At 42.4% G+C, this 19,086-nt stretch overlaps 1 protein-coding gene across 1 annotated transcript in view; it reads right to left on the minus strand.

Annotated features, from left to right (window-relative positions):
• Prp38 (pre-mRNA processing factor 38) overlaps positions 1–19,086 on the minus strand; it is a 93,573-nt gene that overhangs the window by 58,714 nt on the left and 15,773 nt on the right. The window contains exon 3 of the mRNA XM_080283749.1: positions 18,564–18,776. Within this exon, the coding sequence (XP_080139875.1) occupies positions 18,564–18,776 (213 nt within the window). The remainder of the gene's footprint in view (positions 1–18,563; positions 18,777–19,086) is intronic.

Genomic DNA, 19,086 nt, shown 5'->3' on the forward strand with positions numbered 1-19,086 from the left:
TTAGTGAAGGCTATATCTAATCCGCCCAAATCAACAAGTCTTATTCTGAAGTGATAATACTCTTTCGGAGACAGCAACAAAATATAAAATATGTTGTATGATTAAATGTTTTTTTGCTGTTGTTGGTCTACCCTGATCTGTCTAGTCAAGCAAAAGTTTTAAAAGAAGGATCCAGAACTTTTCCCCCCTTACTACAAGCTGACAGCAAATGGCAAGCATGCATTTAAAATTTATCTATCTATCTATCTATTGCCAGACGCCTCAATCCCGTTTGGGGTGGCCACAAACAAATCGCCTCCAAGTCGCCCTGTCCCCTGCCATTTCACTGCCCTGCTCCCAACTCACACCCCCCTCTCTCATATACCTCTCCACCCCATCCCTCCATCTCATCCTCGGCCTCCCCCTCCCTCTTCCCCCCTCCACCTCACTCACATACACTCTCTTCGTCAGTCTTTCACCCTCCATCCTCTCCACATGGCCAAACCACCTCAGTGTGTTCCTCATAACGCTTCCTATCACATCCACATCCACACCACAACGCTCCTTTATATCTTCATTCGTCAGCCTGTCTCTCCATGTGACTCCACAGGCTCCTCTTAAATAACTCATTTCCACTGCTCTCACTCTTGACTTATGTCCTTCCAACAATGTCCAAGCTTCACTTCCATACGTTAGAGTTGGTATCACAATACTGTCATGTAGTAACTTTTTCACTTCCATGCTCACTTCCCTGTTTCTTATCACTGCTTTCAAAGAACCAGCAACCTTTCTTCCCTGCTGTACCCTTTCAAGCACTTCACCCTCCAAACCTCCATCCTTACTCATCACACTACCCAAGTACTTAAACGTACTCACATTTTCCAATTCCTCACCATCCAACCTCGCTGTACATTCACTAACTTCACCTCTCTCAAAGACCATCACTTTACTCTTCCCTACATTCACCTTTAGATTCCGTTTCTTACACACTCTCCCAAACTCATCCACCAAGCCTTGCAGCTCCCCTTCGTCTTCACTCAACAACACAGTATCATCCGCAAACAACAGTACAGGGAGTTTCCAAACACTATCCTCTCTCACCAGGGCCACTCCAACATCCACTACCTTACCTTGTACCTCTTTTATTACTCCATCCATGTACAGATTGAACAACCATGGAGACATGACACATCCCTGTTTCAAACCAACTTTCAAAGAGAAAAATTCACTTAGTTCACTATCCACACGCACTGCAGCCTTCGCACCATTGTACATACTCTTCACAGCATTCAACAACTTCCCATCTACTCCATATATTCTTAACACTTTCCACAATCCTTGTCTATCCACCCTGTCATATGCTTTCTCCAAATCCATGAAAAATTTATGCTAACCTCAAAACATATAAACTGGCATAATGTATTTTTCAAAGATTATTTCACATCCATAAACTACAAAACTTTACCAACAAGGTCAAATCCATATACTGTAATAAGGAAAATCTAATCATGCACTGCTCTTTTCATTCAATAGTTCTGTATACTGTATTTGTTCCCTAAAAAATAGAAAAAAAATAAAAAAATAATAATAATTTTTTAAAAAATGAAAAATGGGGGTTAGGGTTACTGGGAGGTCTCTTCTGAATCTACCACATGCATGGATATGGACAGTTCAGTTTGTTTTCACCTGACAGAACTGAGCTACTCCTACAACTTGAATGGTGCAGTGAGTCATGACTGCAGGAAGTTTTAGCTAATAGCCTCAGAAATGAGGTTCCTTTGGTTCCTAGTCAAATAACACTCTAGTCTCATCACACTGGGCTATCAAAAGGGCTGAAAGAAGTTACATATCTTCCTCAGATCATAAGACAACAGGCATGCCACAGTGGTCTGGAGCATCTTCATATGCCGGCCACTTCCAGTCTCAGCCCCAGTGCATCTTTTTAAAAATATTCTTGGAACCAGGTATCTAATTCTAAGATCTAATTAACCGGTACATACCAGCAATACTGTATCCTTTCATTAAATCTTTTACTGAACATGCAGAATAAATGAAATTATGCGATATATGATACATTATTCGATTACTAGTGTATATAAGTGAGTTCTTCCCAACAACCAGCTGAAGTGTGTGATTGTAAATGTGTATAAAGGGAAGTGCGATGCCCTGGAATGAGGATTTTACAGAGGCATAGAACTTTTGGACAAGATAATGAAGGTAACAGAGAGAGTCCTGGAAGGTATGATGCGAGTAAGAGTGAATGCTCATGAGATGCACTTTGGGGTAATGACAGGAAAAGGGGCCACTTACGCAGTATCATTATCCAACAGCATCAGGAAAAATATACAGGAAAGAGGAGGAAGCTGTACAGTCACACCTTGGTATGCAGTGTGGTTATATCAAATGAAAACTCATCACATGCTGATTTATCGTATACCACGGTCCACATAACATGGGTTCAGTGAGGATAGGGAGGGGACCAAGAAGCATGCAACCTATCTATCATTTGCCAGATGCCTTAATCCCATAAGGAGTGGCCACAAACAAATTACCTCCATATTGCCCTGTCCCCCGCCATATCATTACCTGCTCCCAGCTCACACCCCCCTCTCTAATAAACCTCTCCACTCCATCCCTCCCTCTCATCCTTGGCCTCCCCCTCCCTCTCCCCTCCTCCACCTCATTCACATACATTATCTTTGTCAGTCTCTCACTCTCCATCCTCTCCACATGGCCAAACCACCTCAGTGTGTTTCTCCAAATGCTTTCCGTCACATCCACATCCATACCACAACGCTCCTTCACTTCCTCATTTGTCAGTCTGTCTCTCCATGTAACTCCACAGGCTCCTCTCAAATAACTCATATCCACTGCTCTCACTCTTGACTTGTGTCCCTCCAACAACGTCCAAGCCTCACTTCTATACTTTAGAGCTGGTATCACAATACTGTCATGCAGTAACTCTTTCACTTCCATGCTCACTTCCCTGTTTCTTACCACTGCTTTCAAGGAACCAGCAACCTTTCTTCCTTGTACCCTTTCAAGCACTTCATCCTCCAAACTTCCATCCTTACTTATCACGCTCCCCAAGTATTTAAATGCACTCATATTTTCCATTTCCTTATCATCCAGCCTCACTGTACATTCACTAACTTGATTTCTCTCGAAGACCATAACTTTACACTTCCCTACATTCACCTTTAGATTCTGTTTCTTACACACTCTCCCAAACTCATCCACCAAGCCTTACAGCTCCCCTTCATCTTCACTTAACAACATAGTATCATCTGCACACAACAGTACAGGGAGTTTCCAAACACTGCCCTCTCTCATTAGGGCCACTCCAACATCCACTGCCCTACCCTGTATCTCTTTTATTACCCCATCCATATATAGACTGAACAACCATGGAGACATGACATGTCCAACCATCAAATAGAAAAATTCACTCAGTTCACTATCCACACGTATTGCAGCCTTAGCACCCTCATACATACTCTTCACAGCATTCAACAACTTCCCATCTACTCCATATATTCTAAATACTTTCCACAATCCTTGTCTATCCACCCTGTCATATGCTTTCTCTAAAATCCATGGAGGAAGCATACAACATGCACGTCTACGTGTGCACGGTGACGATGTTGATGTGGACGAAGTGCGTGAGTGGTTGGATGACGACGAGGGCGATCCTGGGTATCAGACCCTGTCTGATATCGAGATCGCATCTTCAGTTGCAGGTGTCAGTACACAGCTTGAAGATTCCGACGAGGACGGCGACGATGATGCGGATTCTTCTCAGCATGACACAACTCCAGCCATCCCCAAGCTGAGCGCACTCCGGGAACACCTAGAGTTCGTTCTGGACTACCTGGAACACACAGACTGCGACAGGAAGATGGGGCCCTTGGGATGTGTGGAGGAAGTGCGTGTTTTCAGGCAGTGCATCATAAATCGTCAGAATCGTCGTTTCTTGCGTCAATCAACGATTGAGAGCTTTTTCAGGCCCGTGACCCCCGCTGTGCCCAGCCCTGGCTCCACTCCGTTGCCTCCCCAAGACAGGCCCTCATGCTCTGAGCCAAAGCCCAGCACATCAGCCACGGTGGAGTCACCGCTCGACGTGAGTTTGCGTCTTCCTTCTGAGTCGTCTGCAGTGGGTACGCCATCACCATGACCCAGCGACGCACCTCTAGGTCACCTGCCAGCAATACTCTTAGACTCTGACAGTGATTAAACGGCAAGAACTTCTCCACTAGACCACACGGGAATTTAGTTTTGTGCAGTGAAAGAAAAACAATGCATACAGTATTGTAAAGAAAGTAAAGATTTTAGTGAAAAGACAAAATTTTTGGACTAAATTTAACGTAAATACACTTGTGATTTGTTTTGAAATTGGTTTTCTGAGTGGAAAGACTTAAAGTGCAGAGTGCAACACTTATTAAGTTACAATGGAGCATAATTAAGACAAAGAGTGCGCAGTGTGAAGAGAATGGACTTCTGAGTGCGAATGACTAAGTTCTGTGCAAGACTTCATGAACAGTGTACTGCAAGTGCTTCAGGAAATCCTTCTTACTGTCAGAGTCTAAGAGGAGGCGGTTATTCATCGAGATGGCCATGGACTTGCTGTAAGTAGGCAGAATGTTTCATACTGTACTGTACTGTATTTTCCATACTATACTTACCTCAAACACCTCATTTCACTCTTTTATGTCCCTTATTGGTGTGAATATGTTGTGTCTTAGGTGCTATGCATGTGCAGTAGGGAGGTGTTTTTCTGAGTTAGGCTAGGTTAGGGTCCATAACTACCAGTCCAGGAGCCAGGGACTTGTAAGTACCCAGAATGTTTAATATTTAATATTGTATGAACCTACCTCAAAAACCTCATTTTATGATTCGTTTGCATTTATTTCAGTCTTTTATATCCCTTATTGGTGTGATTTGGGTCTTAAATAGGTGCTATGCATGTCCAGAGGGAGTTGTATAGGTGTTTTTCTGAGTTAGGGTCCATAAGTACAAGTCCAGGAGACTGGTGCCCACTATCCGGACAGGACCACTTTCCGGACATGCCTTTGGCTCTATTACGTCGGATAGTGGAGGGATTACTGTATTATAGTTCGAATAAAACTAGTTTAAGCAACATGCAAATAAAAAAAATGTATTTATGCATAAACTGCCATGCACAGTCTATCAGCTCGGGACTGTCCAAGGCGCGTGCGGCTAATTTGAAACCATCACATACGTGAACATACGTGAAAAGTCGAGTTAAATCGAGAAACCCTTGTTAGTTTTTTTTTTTTTTTACGTGTCTGACTCTGGGCAAAGGCTTTAGGGCCTATTTCCTGAGGGCAGTGACCTATCCCAAGGCCCAGTAGTCCTCCTACACCTGCACATATCACCACTTCGGCGCTAACACCCACCATCCATATTGAATACATGCTAGGGCTGTCTCATCAAGGATTGGTGTATTGGTATTCGTTTTCATTTTTAAAGGCTCCAACATGCTTGCATGTGTCGGCCTTGGTCACCTAATGGCGGCTCTCCACGCTGCACGATCCATTGCAGTCTCCCTGTTCAGTCCCTTAACACTAAGGTCACACTTAATGACCTCGTCCCATGTCTTTCTCGGTCTACCCCTCATAACCCCACCCCCAATATTAACACTTCTCACCTACCTCACCCAATTATCATCCCCCATCCTCTCCACAGTCCAAACCATTTCAATCTACCTCTCCTCATCACAACACCAATACACTCCAGTCCCATCCTACCTCTCAACTCATCCATCGTAAACCCAGCCCCTCCAGGCTTTGGATGCAGGGACGCACTGCACATCCAACTAATCATTGTCATATCTGTACATCTGAGCCAGCAAATATCTTCCTCCTTCACTGCCCAGGTCTCACTACCATACAGCATTACACTCCTAACACATGCTGCATATAAAGACCCCATAGCACATAGGGAGAGTCCTCTCAATGTCAGGAGAGGCATGAGCTCCCTGAACTTCTTCTAACAACTTCTCACCCTAGCCACAGAGCTAGCTCCAGCCCCACCTCCAGCACACATGTCTCCCAAATACGAGTAATAAAACTCTTCCACACACTCAAGAGATTCAACAGCAAGTTCAATCCTTTCACGTCTGACAATCTCCACCTGCTCACCCCGACACGCTGTACACATCAAATCAGCATTATCTCGCAGTCTACCTCTGATACCAATACATCTCTTATGCACCCATTTATCACACACACCGCACAAGATGGAATTACTTCCCACGCCCTTGTGGTAAACTGCACATGGCCACTCTCCCTCATCTTTGACAGTACCGCCACCAACCCTAGATATCATCACTTTTGTTTTATCTGCATTTACCCTTAAACCCTTTAGCCCCATACCATCTCTCCACTTCCTAAACTTTTCCTCCGCCTCCCTTTCGTTCTCTGCAATCAACACCAAATCATCAGCATACAACAACTCCCACGGAAGTCCGTTTCTAAAGTCACGTGAAAGGGCTTCAAGTACCATGATAAACAACATGGGACTCAAGACTGACCCCTGATGCACACCAACATTCACGGAAAACTCATCACTCAAATCTCCAATCACTCTTACCTGGGTGTGAGCACCCACATACATAGCCATAACCACCCTAACCAGCCACTCCTCCAAGCCAAGCTTTCTCATTGCCCACTCCAACACCTCTCTAGGGACTCTGTCAAAGGCATTTTCCAAATCAACAAAAACAAAATAAAGATCCCTTCTCCTACCAATATATTTTTCCTGAAGCTGTCGAACAATGAATATGGCATCAGTGGTCCCCCTACCTGGCATAAACCCAAACTGCATCTCATCAATATTCACTCTTTCTCTAATCATACCTTCTAAAACTCTCTCCATTACCTTCATTATCTGATCTAAAAGCTTTATACCTCTATAATTTCCTCTTTCCAGGGCATCACCCTTCCCTTTATACACATTTACAATTACACTCTTCAGCCAATCATCTGGGACAACACACTCATAAATAATCCTATTTATCAGGTCAGTGATTAAACTCACCCGTATATCGCCTGAGGCCTTCAACATTTCAGCAGTCAACCCAGACACACCTGCTGCCTTCCCCACCCTCATTTTGCCTATTGCCTCACTCACAGCAACAGTATCAATCAAAGGCCAAGGGCCAGACACTGGATCTGCTGGCTCCAAACTTTTCCTGTCCCAGTCAAACTCCTCATTCAATAACCGGTTATAATGCTCTCTCCATGCATCTTTAATATCCTCACTGTTCACCACTACCGGGGGTATTTTTGCGACATGTCGGTGGGCCATCTGGTAGATCAGGAAAGTCTGCTTTTTTAGGAAATTCAAATCCTTAAACTGTTCCCTGCCCCAGCCAGGATTCGATGCAGGCCGCCTCTCTACCGATTCAGCAACCTCCTCCCCCCAAAACATATCTCCTTAAATATTTGCCCGTGTTACAACAATAATGCGTTTTTCAAACTTGTGTTAGTTGAGAGGTTACTGTATGTGTTATACCATCTCATTAATGTAGTGAAATTATAACACAGTATTGTACCATGATGGCAGTCAAAACAGTTTAAAAACCGTTCATGCGATCGGGACTAATGTCTGATATATCAGAAGTCCGGATTAGCATGGGGAAGTCCGGATGTCGCTTTTATCGGAATTTCACATTTTTCGGAATGGTTTGAGCCCCAATTAGTCCGTTATAGTGAGGTCTTACAGCAATTTATTCTACTATCACGTGCATTATTACGAGTAAACATCTATCTTTAGTTCAGTGAAAAATAATTATAATGAGGCTTTAGCAGATTTCAACAGAATGACCCCACAGAATAGAGTTTTATTCCAAATATTTATCCAACTTCTAAATGATGTACTCAAATATAATTAACAGTGACAAGGTATATGACTACTAGCCCTAACAGTCCCACTCCTGCCTTGTCATGTGGGAAACCACATATCCACCTGTCCACTTAACCCATCTAACACTCACCCTTCCTGGCCACCTGTGTGACTCATCATGCACATCAATCTCAGCCATCCACTCAGCCCACCCACGAATGCCACCCACCATATTTATCTAATGATGCCACCCAACACACCTACCCACCCTGAACCCCATCCACCCACCCAACCCACCAACCAAGCCACTTACACAAAGTACCCTGGCCACACGATCTTCTCAGCCACCCTGGCGACCCACCATGTCACCACACACCCTGGCGACCCACACATTCCGACGACCCATCTTACCACAGTCACCCACCCTCCCCACCATGAATGCCATCCACCCAGCTCACCCAAAAATGCCATCCATGACATCAATCCATCCAGCCCTCCCACCATACCCACCCATCTCTCCCCAAATTCAGTGTAACTGCAGTGATTTCTTGTTTAAAACCGTGCATGCGAAACGTTACGTCTATTTCAAGTAAAGTTCCTAACGCACTGCATGAAACGTGAGAGACGGAGTATATGGCTTACCAGAGTCTCTTACAATATATCACAGGGCTACATTAGTAAGGTACTAGGGTGGCTATTTATAATACAGTAAAAGTCCTCTAATCCAGCCACCAATAGTCTGAAAATCCCAATACTCCAAATTTGTCAAGGCAAAAATTTTCAATTTTTTCTGGTCTTTTTTTGAATATTTCTGGACTTTATCTAAGGACTTATCTGGCTTGGACTTGCTCTTGGCCTTGGATGTACCTGCCTGCAACTATTCATCTACACTTCTATGCATTTCTGTGAGTAAAACAATAACCCATATCATTTTGAGTGTTTATTTAACCCCTACACCGCGGGCTTGTTTACCAATGACTTGCGTGTGCCGCGGGGTTATTTGGGCTCCGACAGACTCTCAAAAAATATTTGCCAAAAATCAGTTATTAGTCCTAGAATAATAAAATTAAATATACTTATGGCACATACCTTCAGCTTTCTCCTGGAATGATTGTTGAGCCTTCGTCGGTTACCGTAGGACTTGTGGAGACCTCTGAAGTAGGGTAACGAAGTCTCCACTTTACACTTCCCGACAACCCGTAATATGATTACCACAGGCAGATACAAACACTATAAACACTATTCTACAATTTTCAAGTAGTTTGGGATCCATACTCAAAAAAAAAAAACACTGTGAAAGCAATGGAAATTACGAGCGCGTCTGATCGTCGCACTGGCACTAGTTCGCTTTTGTTACTCTGTCATTTATTATTCATAAAACCCCTCACACTTTATATTTCTATTACTATATAACACTTATATATATCTACAGTCTTTATCCATAAGTTTCCTTCAGTAGTATTAGTTTATTGTCACTGTAGGGATTCAATTTCTTTCAGTAAAATACGTAGCATTCACTTTCTCGTCCCGTATACTGGCAATGAGAGTGAATGTCACTTTCATCTTCACTCTCATAACTCATAGCATTCAGACATGCTAGAGTGAAACTTTCACTTTCATTACTCCTAGGGTATATACTCGTATTCTTATGATACTACTCATTTACATTTCTATTTACGTTCTCTATTTTATTTACGTTATTTACATTTCTATTTTATTTACACTGTGTTGTGCACTGTCACTTGAAATAACTTATAAAACTATTTTCCATTGTTCACGTATATTTACATTCATTACTTTCACTTGCTGTTTACACATTATTTACACATTATTTACAATTCCACTTGCACTGTTTTACTCAATAAAAAGATCGTAGTCACTCTTTTATCAATTGTCAGCCCTTTACCTCTTTCCACACGAGGTTTAGTAGGGGGTAAAGGTCACAGGGCCATTTGCATGAGGGTGAAAAAAGGCCTTGAAGTCAGCAAGAAGAAACATACGTATCCTCACTTCGGAAAATGAGAGTAAACTGATAACGGAGGGCCAGCGTGAAGGCCTGTTTAGGGGTTATTCAGAGTTACCAATATTGGTTCTTGAAACAGCTAAGTCTAGCACTGATATGATTGGCAGGAAATCTAGACAATACATTATAAATTTGGTAGTTCCAGGTGAATGTAAATATCACTTAGGCTTCTCCCTTCCCTCCTTACATGTATATTTATTACGAAAATAGATTAGAGGCCTACTTAGGAGATATATATTCAGAGCTACCAATGTTAAATCTTGAAACAGCTTTGTCTAGCACTGATATGATTGGCAGGAAATCTAGACAATACATTATAAATTAGGTAGTTCCAGGTGAATGTAAATATCACTTAGGCTTCTCCCTTCCCTCCTTACATGTATATTCATTACGAAAATAGATTATACGGCATATTTCAAGGGGAAAAAAACAGCGAAAATTAGCGAACGAGTGCACGTGAGGTGTTGTCAGGTGATAATTAGCCAATTCCAGGTGTATGGCACTCTCACTTACCTTATTTCTTTCTTGTATATATTATTTGGTATAAGACTAGGACATAGGGCTTATTTCAATGGATGAAATCAGTGAAAAATTCCAGGGAAGATTTACTTAGCGTAGAACGGCCGGGCAGGCGAGAGGATAGGGTAATGGAGGGGGGGTAGGGAGGGGAGTCAAGAACGGGGAGAAATGGCTAAATTGTCAACAATGGATGGGAGTACAGATGCGATTAGGAGTGCTGACTAGTGTTGGACATTGGCAGTACTGATAGATGATACAAGCCCCCACTTGGAAGCCCGGGTGAATTCAAAATAACACAGAATCACAAAAGCGACGCCCCGCGGTATGATCCCTTGCTCCCAAGCGTCACGAAAGTGATGCCCCGCGGTTAAGGGGTTAAAGATCATGAACACTCACAATCACTAATTTCTGCTTAGGGGTGCCCCCTTCGTGCCCCTATATACCCAGGGAAGATGAAAGAGGGGGATGAAATGAGCTCCACCCACCTCTACCCCAGCTCCCAACCCTCCCACATACCCCTACTCCTCCCAACCACCCATTCATCATTTTTAACTGGCAGTTACATCTCAAGCTAACCCCATACTTTACACTCACAGTCACATTACTTATACACAAACAAAGCACTAGGATATGTAAAAAGTACATAATATAACTATGAACACACTGCAGCAAGAAATTAAAGGCATTATAACACTGAGAGTAAAACAAAAACATTAACAACGGCCATCCTAGGCTTCATGCGTTGGGTGCTTGCGTGTGTGTGTGTGTGTGTGTGTGTGTGTGTGTGTGTGTGTGTGTGTGTGTGTGTGTGTGTGTGTGTGTGTGTGTGTGTGTGTGTGTGTGTGCGAGAGATTGCAAAGCAATGCACCCAACACATGAGAGCTGAGGTGGCCGTTGTTAAAATTTTTTACTGTCAACGTCATTATGCATTAATTTCTTGCTGCAGCGTGTTGACAGTTATATTATGTACTTCTAACATATCCTAGTGTTCTATATTTGCATTAGTTGTGGGACCAAGAGTGTTAAGCATGATATCAACCTGAGATGTAACTGCCAGTTAAGAATGACAGGTGGGGGGGGCTTGGGTAGGGGCATGGGGAGGGTCAGGAGCTTGGGTAGTGGCAAGTGGAGCTCGTTTCATCCCCCTCTTCCCTGGGTATACAGGGGTAGGAAGGGGGCAACCCTGGGTAGAAATTAGTGATCGTGTGTACATATGTATAATGTTTTCACACAACCCTCCCAATAGTCCGAAAAAAACAATAGTCCGGAAGACCTTTGGTCTCCTGCCATTCGGATTACAGGACTTTACTGTATAAAGCTATGTTGGGTTTCTCTAATTCATAAGCTGTGTATGGGAAAAATTTTAAAAAAGTCACACACATTATTCCTGAAGTGATTCCACTTCAAGGTCGTGCCACAGTCTGATCACAAAGTACAGTATATGTAAACAAATGTAGTGGCAATTACAACTCAAATAGATGTTACTTTCATAAAAACTAATGACAGCATTAAAAACAAACAGGCTACATACAGGTAAGCCCTTAATTCATGCGAGGGTTACGTTCCCAGACCCTTCGCGTATGTGCTAAATTAGCATATACATTCTGCCCTTGTGTGCACATAATTACGCATGTCTACTAAGTATATTACATCTGAATAATACTGTTTATGCATTACATACACCTTATAAACTAGCATAAAGTATGAAAAACAACCAAAATGTAAGAAATTTAACACTGAAACCTGACAAGCACAAGCGTAGGTGGAGACACTTCAGCAGTCTGGTGCACAAACCCTCACTGCTTCCCATATGCTACATTCTGCCTTCTTTATTGTCCAAACAGTTGACTCATTCCCCCCAAACATACGGTTCCAAGCCAGTTCACACGTGTAGGTGAAGACATTTTAGCACAGTCCGGTGCACTAGCCCTCACTGACTCCCATATGCTACGTTCTGTCTTCTTTATTGTAAGAACAGTTGACTCACCCCAAACACACGGTTCAGAGACAATTCACCATGAAGTCAATTCACTATCAAAACATGGACAATTCCGTCATTCTATAATTATACTTATTTAGTGCCCCACCCCGTAAAAAGAACTAACTAAAAAAGCGAGCAAAGTGCCTCGGACCCGGACGGACCATACGTTGACGACTAAGGAACGGACGAAGGACATTCTTAGGGTGGGAACGTGGAATGTGAGAGGAGTGAATGATGAAGTGAAAGAGAGAGAGATTGTTCAGGTGCTTGAGGATGGAAAAGTGGATATATGTGGATTGACTGAAACTAAATGGAAAGGTGAAAGGATGAGAGAATGGGAATATGGTTTAGGTATATGTGCGGGAGTCAATGAAAATGAGAGGGCAAGAGAGGGAGTATGTCTGATGATAAGCAAGAAGTGGAAGGAGAATATAAGAGAGTATGGAACAGTGGGTGCAAGGATTGTATGGGTGAGGATGAAAGTAGGTATACAAGCGTGGGCGATTGTATGTGTGTATGCCCCGACAGAGGATTGAGTGGCAAGAGTGAAAGATGAGTTTTGGGCGAGTGTAGAAGCGTGTATGGATAAGTTTGAGAGGAGCGAGAGAGTGCTGTTGATTGGAGACATGAATGGCAAAGTTGGGAATGTACGAGTGGATGGAGTGGTTGGTCAGTGGGGTGTGCCAGCTGATGTAGATGGGAATGGTAGTGCTTTGGTGGACATCTATGCTTGTAAGGGGTTGGCAATAGCCAACACCTACTTTCGGCATAAGATGATCCACCAGTATACATGGAGAGTAATGAGGAGGATGGATGGTGAACTTGTTGAACGAAAGGCAATGATAGACTACGTGTGTGTGGATGAGCGAATGAGAAGACAAGTGTTGGATGCAAGAGTGTGGAGAGAGTGGAGGAATGGAGTCTCGGACCATCACTTAGTGATGGCCAAGGTAGAGCTGCAAAGAAAGTGGTTGAGGAGACGAAGGGGAAGACAGGAGGAAGCAACTCCTGTGAGAAGAGTGGAAAAATTGCAAGATAGTGAGAAAATGACAGAGTATAAGAGCATAGTGGAAGAAAGACTGGGAAATTATGAGCTAGAGCAGATGGAAGGGGTGGAAGACGTATGTAAGATATTCATGGAAGAGATAGGCGCAGCGTGTGAGGCGGTTTGTGGAGTGAGGAGGAGATGCAAGGGTGTTCAAGGGACAGCATGGTGGAATGATGAGGTGAACCGAGCTGTGGAACAAAAGAAGAAGGCATATAGTGAATGGTTAGCGAGTAGAGGTAGGGGAGAAGATGAGAGAGAGAAGAGAGAGGTATATGTGAGCAGGAGAAGGGAGGTTAAGAGACTGGTGAAGGAGAGTAAAAAGAAAGTGGATGAGGAGTTTGGGAGGAATCTGAGTGTGAAATGGAGGGAGAGTAAGAAATTGTTTTGGAAGGAGGTAAAGAAAGTAAGGCAGTGTGAAAGGGGAAATAGTAGGGGAGTGAAAGATAGGAATAATAGATTGTTGGTGGAGAAGAGAGAGAAACTGAGGAGATGGAAGGAGCACTTTGAGGATTTGTTGAATGTGGAGAGTGAGAGCAGTGCGAGTATAAGTGGTTGGGGAATGGCTGGGAGAAGAAGAGATGAGAGGAGGGAGGAAGAGATCAGTAGGGTGGAAGTAGTGGAAGCGATGAAGAATATTAAGTTGGGAAAGGCCCCAGGAATTGATGAAGTGTGTGGTGAAGTGCTTAGGTATGGGGGTGAGATTGTTGTGGAGTGGATATGGAAGTTGTGTAGATTGGCTTGGGAAGAGGGAAGGGTTCCAGAGGACTGGAAATCAGGTATAATTGTTCCTTTATACAAAGGAAAAGGAGAGAGGGAAGTATGTGGTAACCATAGGGGTATTTGCCTACTTAGTGTGACTGGTAAAATATATGGTAGAATACTCATTGATAGGGTTAGGCATATGGCAGAGGAGCTAGTTGGAGAAGAACAAGGGCGATTTAGGAAGGGAAAAGGGTGTTTAGATCAGATATTTGTTCTAAGACGTTTAGTGGAGAAGTATCTAGAGAAAGGAAGGAACGTGTATGCTGCCTTCATGGACTTGGAGAAAGCTTATGACAGAATAGATAGGCAAGGTATGTGGAAGGTATTAAGAATATCTGGAGTGGAGGGGAAATTGTTGAGTGCTGTGAAGAGTATGTACGAGGGAGCTAGGGTTACAGTGCGAGTGGATGGTGAGCTGAGTGAGTTCTTTGATCTCAATGTGGGACTGAAACTGGGTTGTGTGATGCCTCCATGGCTGTTTAACATATACATGGATGGGGTTGTAAAGGAGGTGCAGGGTAGGGCAGTGGACGTGGGGGTGGCTCTAATGAATGAGGGTGAGATTTGGAAGCTTCTGGTGTTGCTGTTTGCTGATGATACAGTACTGGTGAGTGAAGATGAATGGGAGTTGCAGGGTTTGGTGAATGAATTTGAGAGAGTGTGTAGGAGGAGGAATCTGAAAGTTAATGTAAACAAAGTAAAGTTATGGTGTTTGAGAGGAATGAAGTCACAGAGTGTGCAGTCAGGTTGGATGGTGAGGATATGGAGAATGTGAGTGCATTCAAGTACTTGGGTAGTGTGATGAGTAAGGATGGAACTTTGGGGGATGAAGTGTGTGAAAGGGTACAGCAGGGAAGGAAGGATGTTAGTACACTGAAAACAGTGATGAGAAATAGGGAGGTGAGTATGGAAGTTAAGAAGTCACTGCATGATAGTATTGTGATCCCTACCCTGACATATGGAAGCGAGGCATGGACCTTGCAAGAGGGGAACAAGTCAAGAGTGAGAGCAGTGGAAATGAGTTACTTGAGAGGAGCATGTGGAGTGACGTGGAGGGACAGGTTGACGAATGAAGAAGTGAAGGAACGTTGTGGGGTGGACGTGGATGTGGTTGAGAAGATTAGGAGAAATACACTGAGGTGGTTTGGACATGTGAAGAGAATGGAGAATGAAAGACTGACTAAGAGGGTGTATGTATGGTGAGGTGGAGGGAGGGAGAGGGAGAGGTAGACCGAGGATGAGGTGGAGGGATGGAGTTGAGAGGTATATGAGGGAGGGGGGGTGAGTTGGGGGGAGGGTAGTCAAATGGTGGGTGACAGAGCGACTTGGAGGTGTTTTGTCTGCGGCCACTCTTTGCGGGATTAGGGCGTCGGGCTATAGATTGATAGATAGATAGATTGATTAATTAATACTTTAATAACTAATTTTCAGGTAGATTTTATATCTCATATAAGTAAAAAACTAGTGTACTGTACTTGCTAAATAAACTGGTATGTAAATAAATGACGGGGAATCGTCCTGCCGGGGAATTGTCGCCGACATTCCTCCCTTAAGTTTGTCCAACACTTTAACTTTGTCAGCAACATCACTTTACGAGTCCGTTTTGGTGTGTTACCACATGCATCACTAGCACTAGGCTTAGGCCCCAGGTTGGCAGACAAGGCAAGCAATCACTGGAGGGCAGAAAAATAAGCCATAAATAACGATTCGCGAGTCATGCATGATTCGACCGTCGGATTCAAACTGACTGTGTAGACCGACCGTCCACACACACACACACACACATACATACATATATGTATGCACACAGGCAGCAGGTAGGCATTTTTATATTTTATTTATTTCTCTTGTATATTAATATTATTTATTTGAATACTACAATTTTATGTTTTAATTATTGTACGAAAAATTCATGGATAACCAAAATCGCGTGAAAAAAGTTCGCGTGAATTAAGGGCTTACCTGTGCTCAGGTCAATGATAATAAGAAAATCACTAATTTCAGCATGAATTTTTCTTCAGTGACATGGTAAGACATTTTTTAATGCCTCACTCTCAGTAGACAGTTTAGAAACTTTTTCTGTCCAGAATCATATGGTTCAATATTTAAACTTTAAAATGATATATAATTTTTTATATTTTTGATCAATTCTGAGACTGACTCTAAAGGCTGACATTTTCATGGAACGACTCCACATCTCTTATGCACCCACTTATCGCAAACACTGCACGAGATGGTATTACTTTCCACACCCTTGTGGTAAGCCGCACACGGCCACACTCCCTCTACTTTGACAGTAATGTAATTAAAATTAACATTTCATTTCAACTTAGTACAAGATAGATTTAGATTTTATTGAACACAGCTACAAATGATCATACACATTATTTTAAAGATTGGTCCAGTAAAAGTACATATATAATAATACAATGAAATACTAAAAACAAATTACAACACCCTAAAGGGAATTCTTAGATAACACAGCGGCACGACAGTGAAAAGCACTGACTACACCTGCCTTTGTAACTCCAAGTAAATATAATGATACAAACTCTCACATCAGAAACAACGCCCACCCTGGATTTCATATCAACTTCAAAGAAAAATCAAAGACACAAATGCTCAAAGTATATAAAACACGTACTCCTTAACTTAAAGTAATATGAACAGTGACCTTTATGTACCCAGGAATAACATATGCTTTATCTATTTACTTCCTTCCTTTAAACATTTATGTTTTATACTTTATAAGTATCCAAGATCTTGAAAATTATAGTACATCTTTGAACATCATCATATCTATTAGAAAATATATCTGTGATAGTTGAAAAATTATAAACGTCTCTCAAGTGTTGCGTCATAGCACATTCTTGTACCACATGAATCTCATTTTGTATCTCACCACACTCACATACCCTCTCCTCTACTGGCAGCCTCAGCCTTGCACATCCCCTTCTGTTCCATCGGCCCACCTCTATTGCTAGAGAATGTGCTGACACTCGGAACTGCATAAAAGCAACGCGATAGTGTTCACTTACATAGTTATTCTCTCTGTATACTGAATGGACATTTAATTCTGGGTTTATTTCCATATATGTTTTACATTTGGAAGACTCTGAGTTGGAAATTATGGCCTTCAGGTCCCGAAATCCTTCAGCTATATCATCCCTTTCATTATGTAATAAATTGTTAATGTATGTATGGGTCTGGTATTGATTGTTCATAACAGTATTAATGGCTAAAACTAATGGGTCATCATCCATTCCTTGCCTCTCATTCCACATCTTATGAAAAAACTTTCTTTGCTTGCATTTAACTAAGGACTGTAACTGAGGATAACCAGATTCTACATAACACAAGTCATTACACGTAGTTAACCTAACATTTAAAAGACTTTTTAAAGACCGATTATACAACCTCACAACCGGTCTCAGGTCCGCACCCAGCCAAGACTCACATCCATATAAAATAGCCGACACCAAACAAGCATCAAACACACGCTTCTTAACACAAAAAGGAATGTCATTATTTTTCCTTAAAAATGAAATGAATTTGATGACATGAGTCATTTTGGCGTCTGCGTGAGCCCTGACCGATGACGAAACTGAGCCGTCAGCCGTAAATGGTGAACCAAGATACATATACTGAGTACACTGTTCTACCACCAGACCCTCTACCCGCAAATCTTCCTTATCCTCAGGCGTACCATGTATTACAAAAAATTTTGTTTTTTCTCCGTTCACTTTCATACCATACTCATCGCAATATTGCATCATCAATGACAACTTATTAATCATCCCACTGCGCGAAGTGGAGAGCAGCACAGTATCATCCATCTGCATTAAAATATGTAGCCACCTTAAGAATCCGTCATTACCACAATGATCTTTTATCAGTTTAATCAAATCGTTCACGTATAATATAAAAAACAAACAAGATGTAGGGGATCCCTGATGAACTCCCAGTGTGGCAGCAAACATGGCAGTACCAATAATGCTCTCTGTAACATTATATACAGCACCAATAGCACCCAACATAACCATACCACATCCAAGATGCTTTAAAATTCTTATTAGAATATGTCTTTGTACCCGGTCATAAGCCTTACTAAAATCAACGAATGTTACAAATAACTTTTTCTTTTTCTTTCTAGCTAAATCTGTTAGGAGGCGTAATGTCTCTATGTGCTCCACACAGCCACGACCCCTTTGTGCTCCTGCTTGTTCACGATACGGCTTAAACCACATCTCCAAACGGGAGCACAACACCATATCATAGAGTCTGGAGATGCTATCTATTATACTTATGCCTCTATAATTCTTAACATCCTTTCTATTCCCTTTCTTAAAAATAGAAATCAACTTGGCCCTAGACAAAGACAGTACCTTTTCTGTATTCTGGGCAAGATGATGTCACAAAAGCGTTCTTCCCTCAGTAAGTGGTCAATGAATTCGTCCACATGTGACAGCTGGTACTGGCCAGAGCGGTCCATCAGGCGCAGCTTTCGGTAGTCATTTAGAAGTGGTTCAAGGTACTTGTAACAGTCTAAGGATGCATATACCAGCCGCAGATAAAATGCTCCCAGGCACCGCACGTACCTAAAAGTGGGCAAGTTTTTAATATCCTAACTTGATAAATAGCTAGAGAAGATAGTAAGCAAGGAACTGACAGAAGACATAATTGGAAAGTGAGAGATGACAGCTCAAGAGATGATGGAGATATGGAAATGAAGATGCAAACACAAGGGATGATAAAATGCAGAAAAGGTCAAGTAGGCTATATGAAGCTAAGGAATGGGTACTGTACTAAGGGATTCATGGGAATTTAGCCATGACCCATTTTTATAGCTACTGTATTGATACCAAAAATTAAACAACAAATATCCTTCCAAAACCTACAACATTCATG

Source organism: Coenobita brevimanus, chromosome 13, assembly GCF_032717465.1.
Source record: "Coenobita brevimanus isolate Jiangsu-jjx chromosome 13, ASM3271746v2, whole genome shotgun sequence".
Classification (NCBI taxonomy): domain Eukaryota; kingdom Metazoa; phylum Arthropoda; class Malacostraca; order Decapoda; family Coenobitidae; genus Coenobita; species Coenobita brevimanus.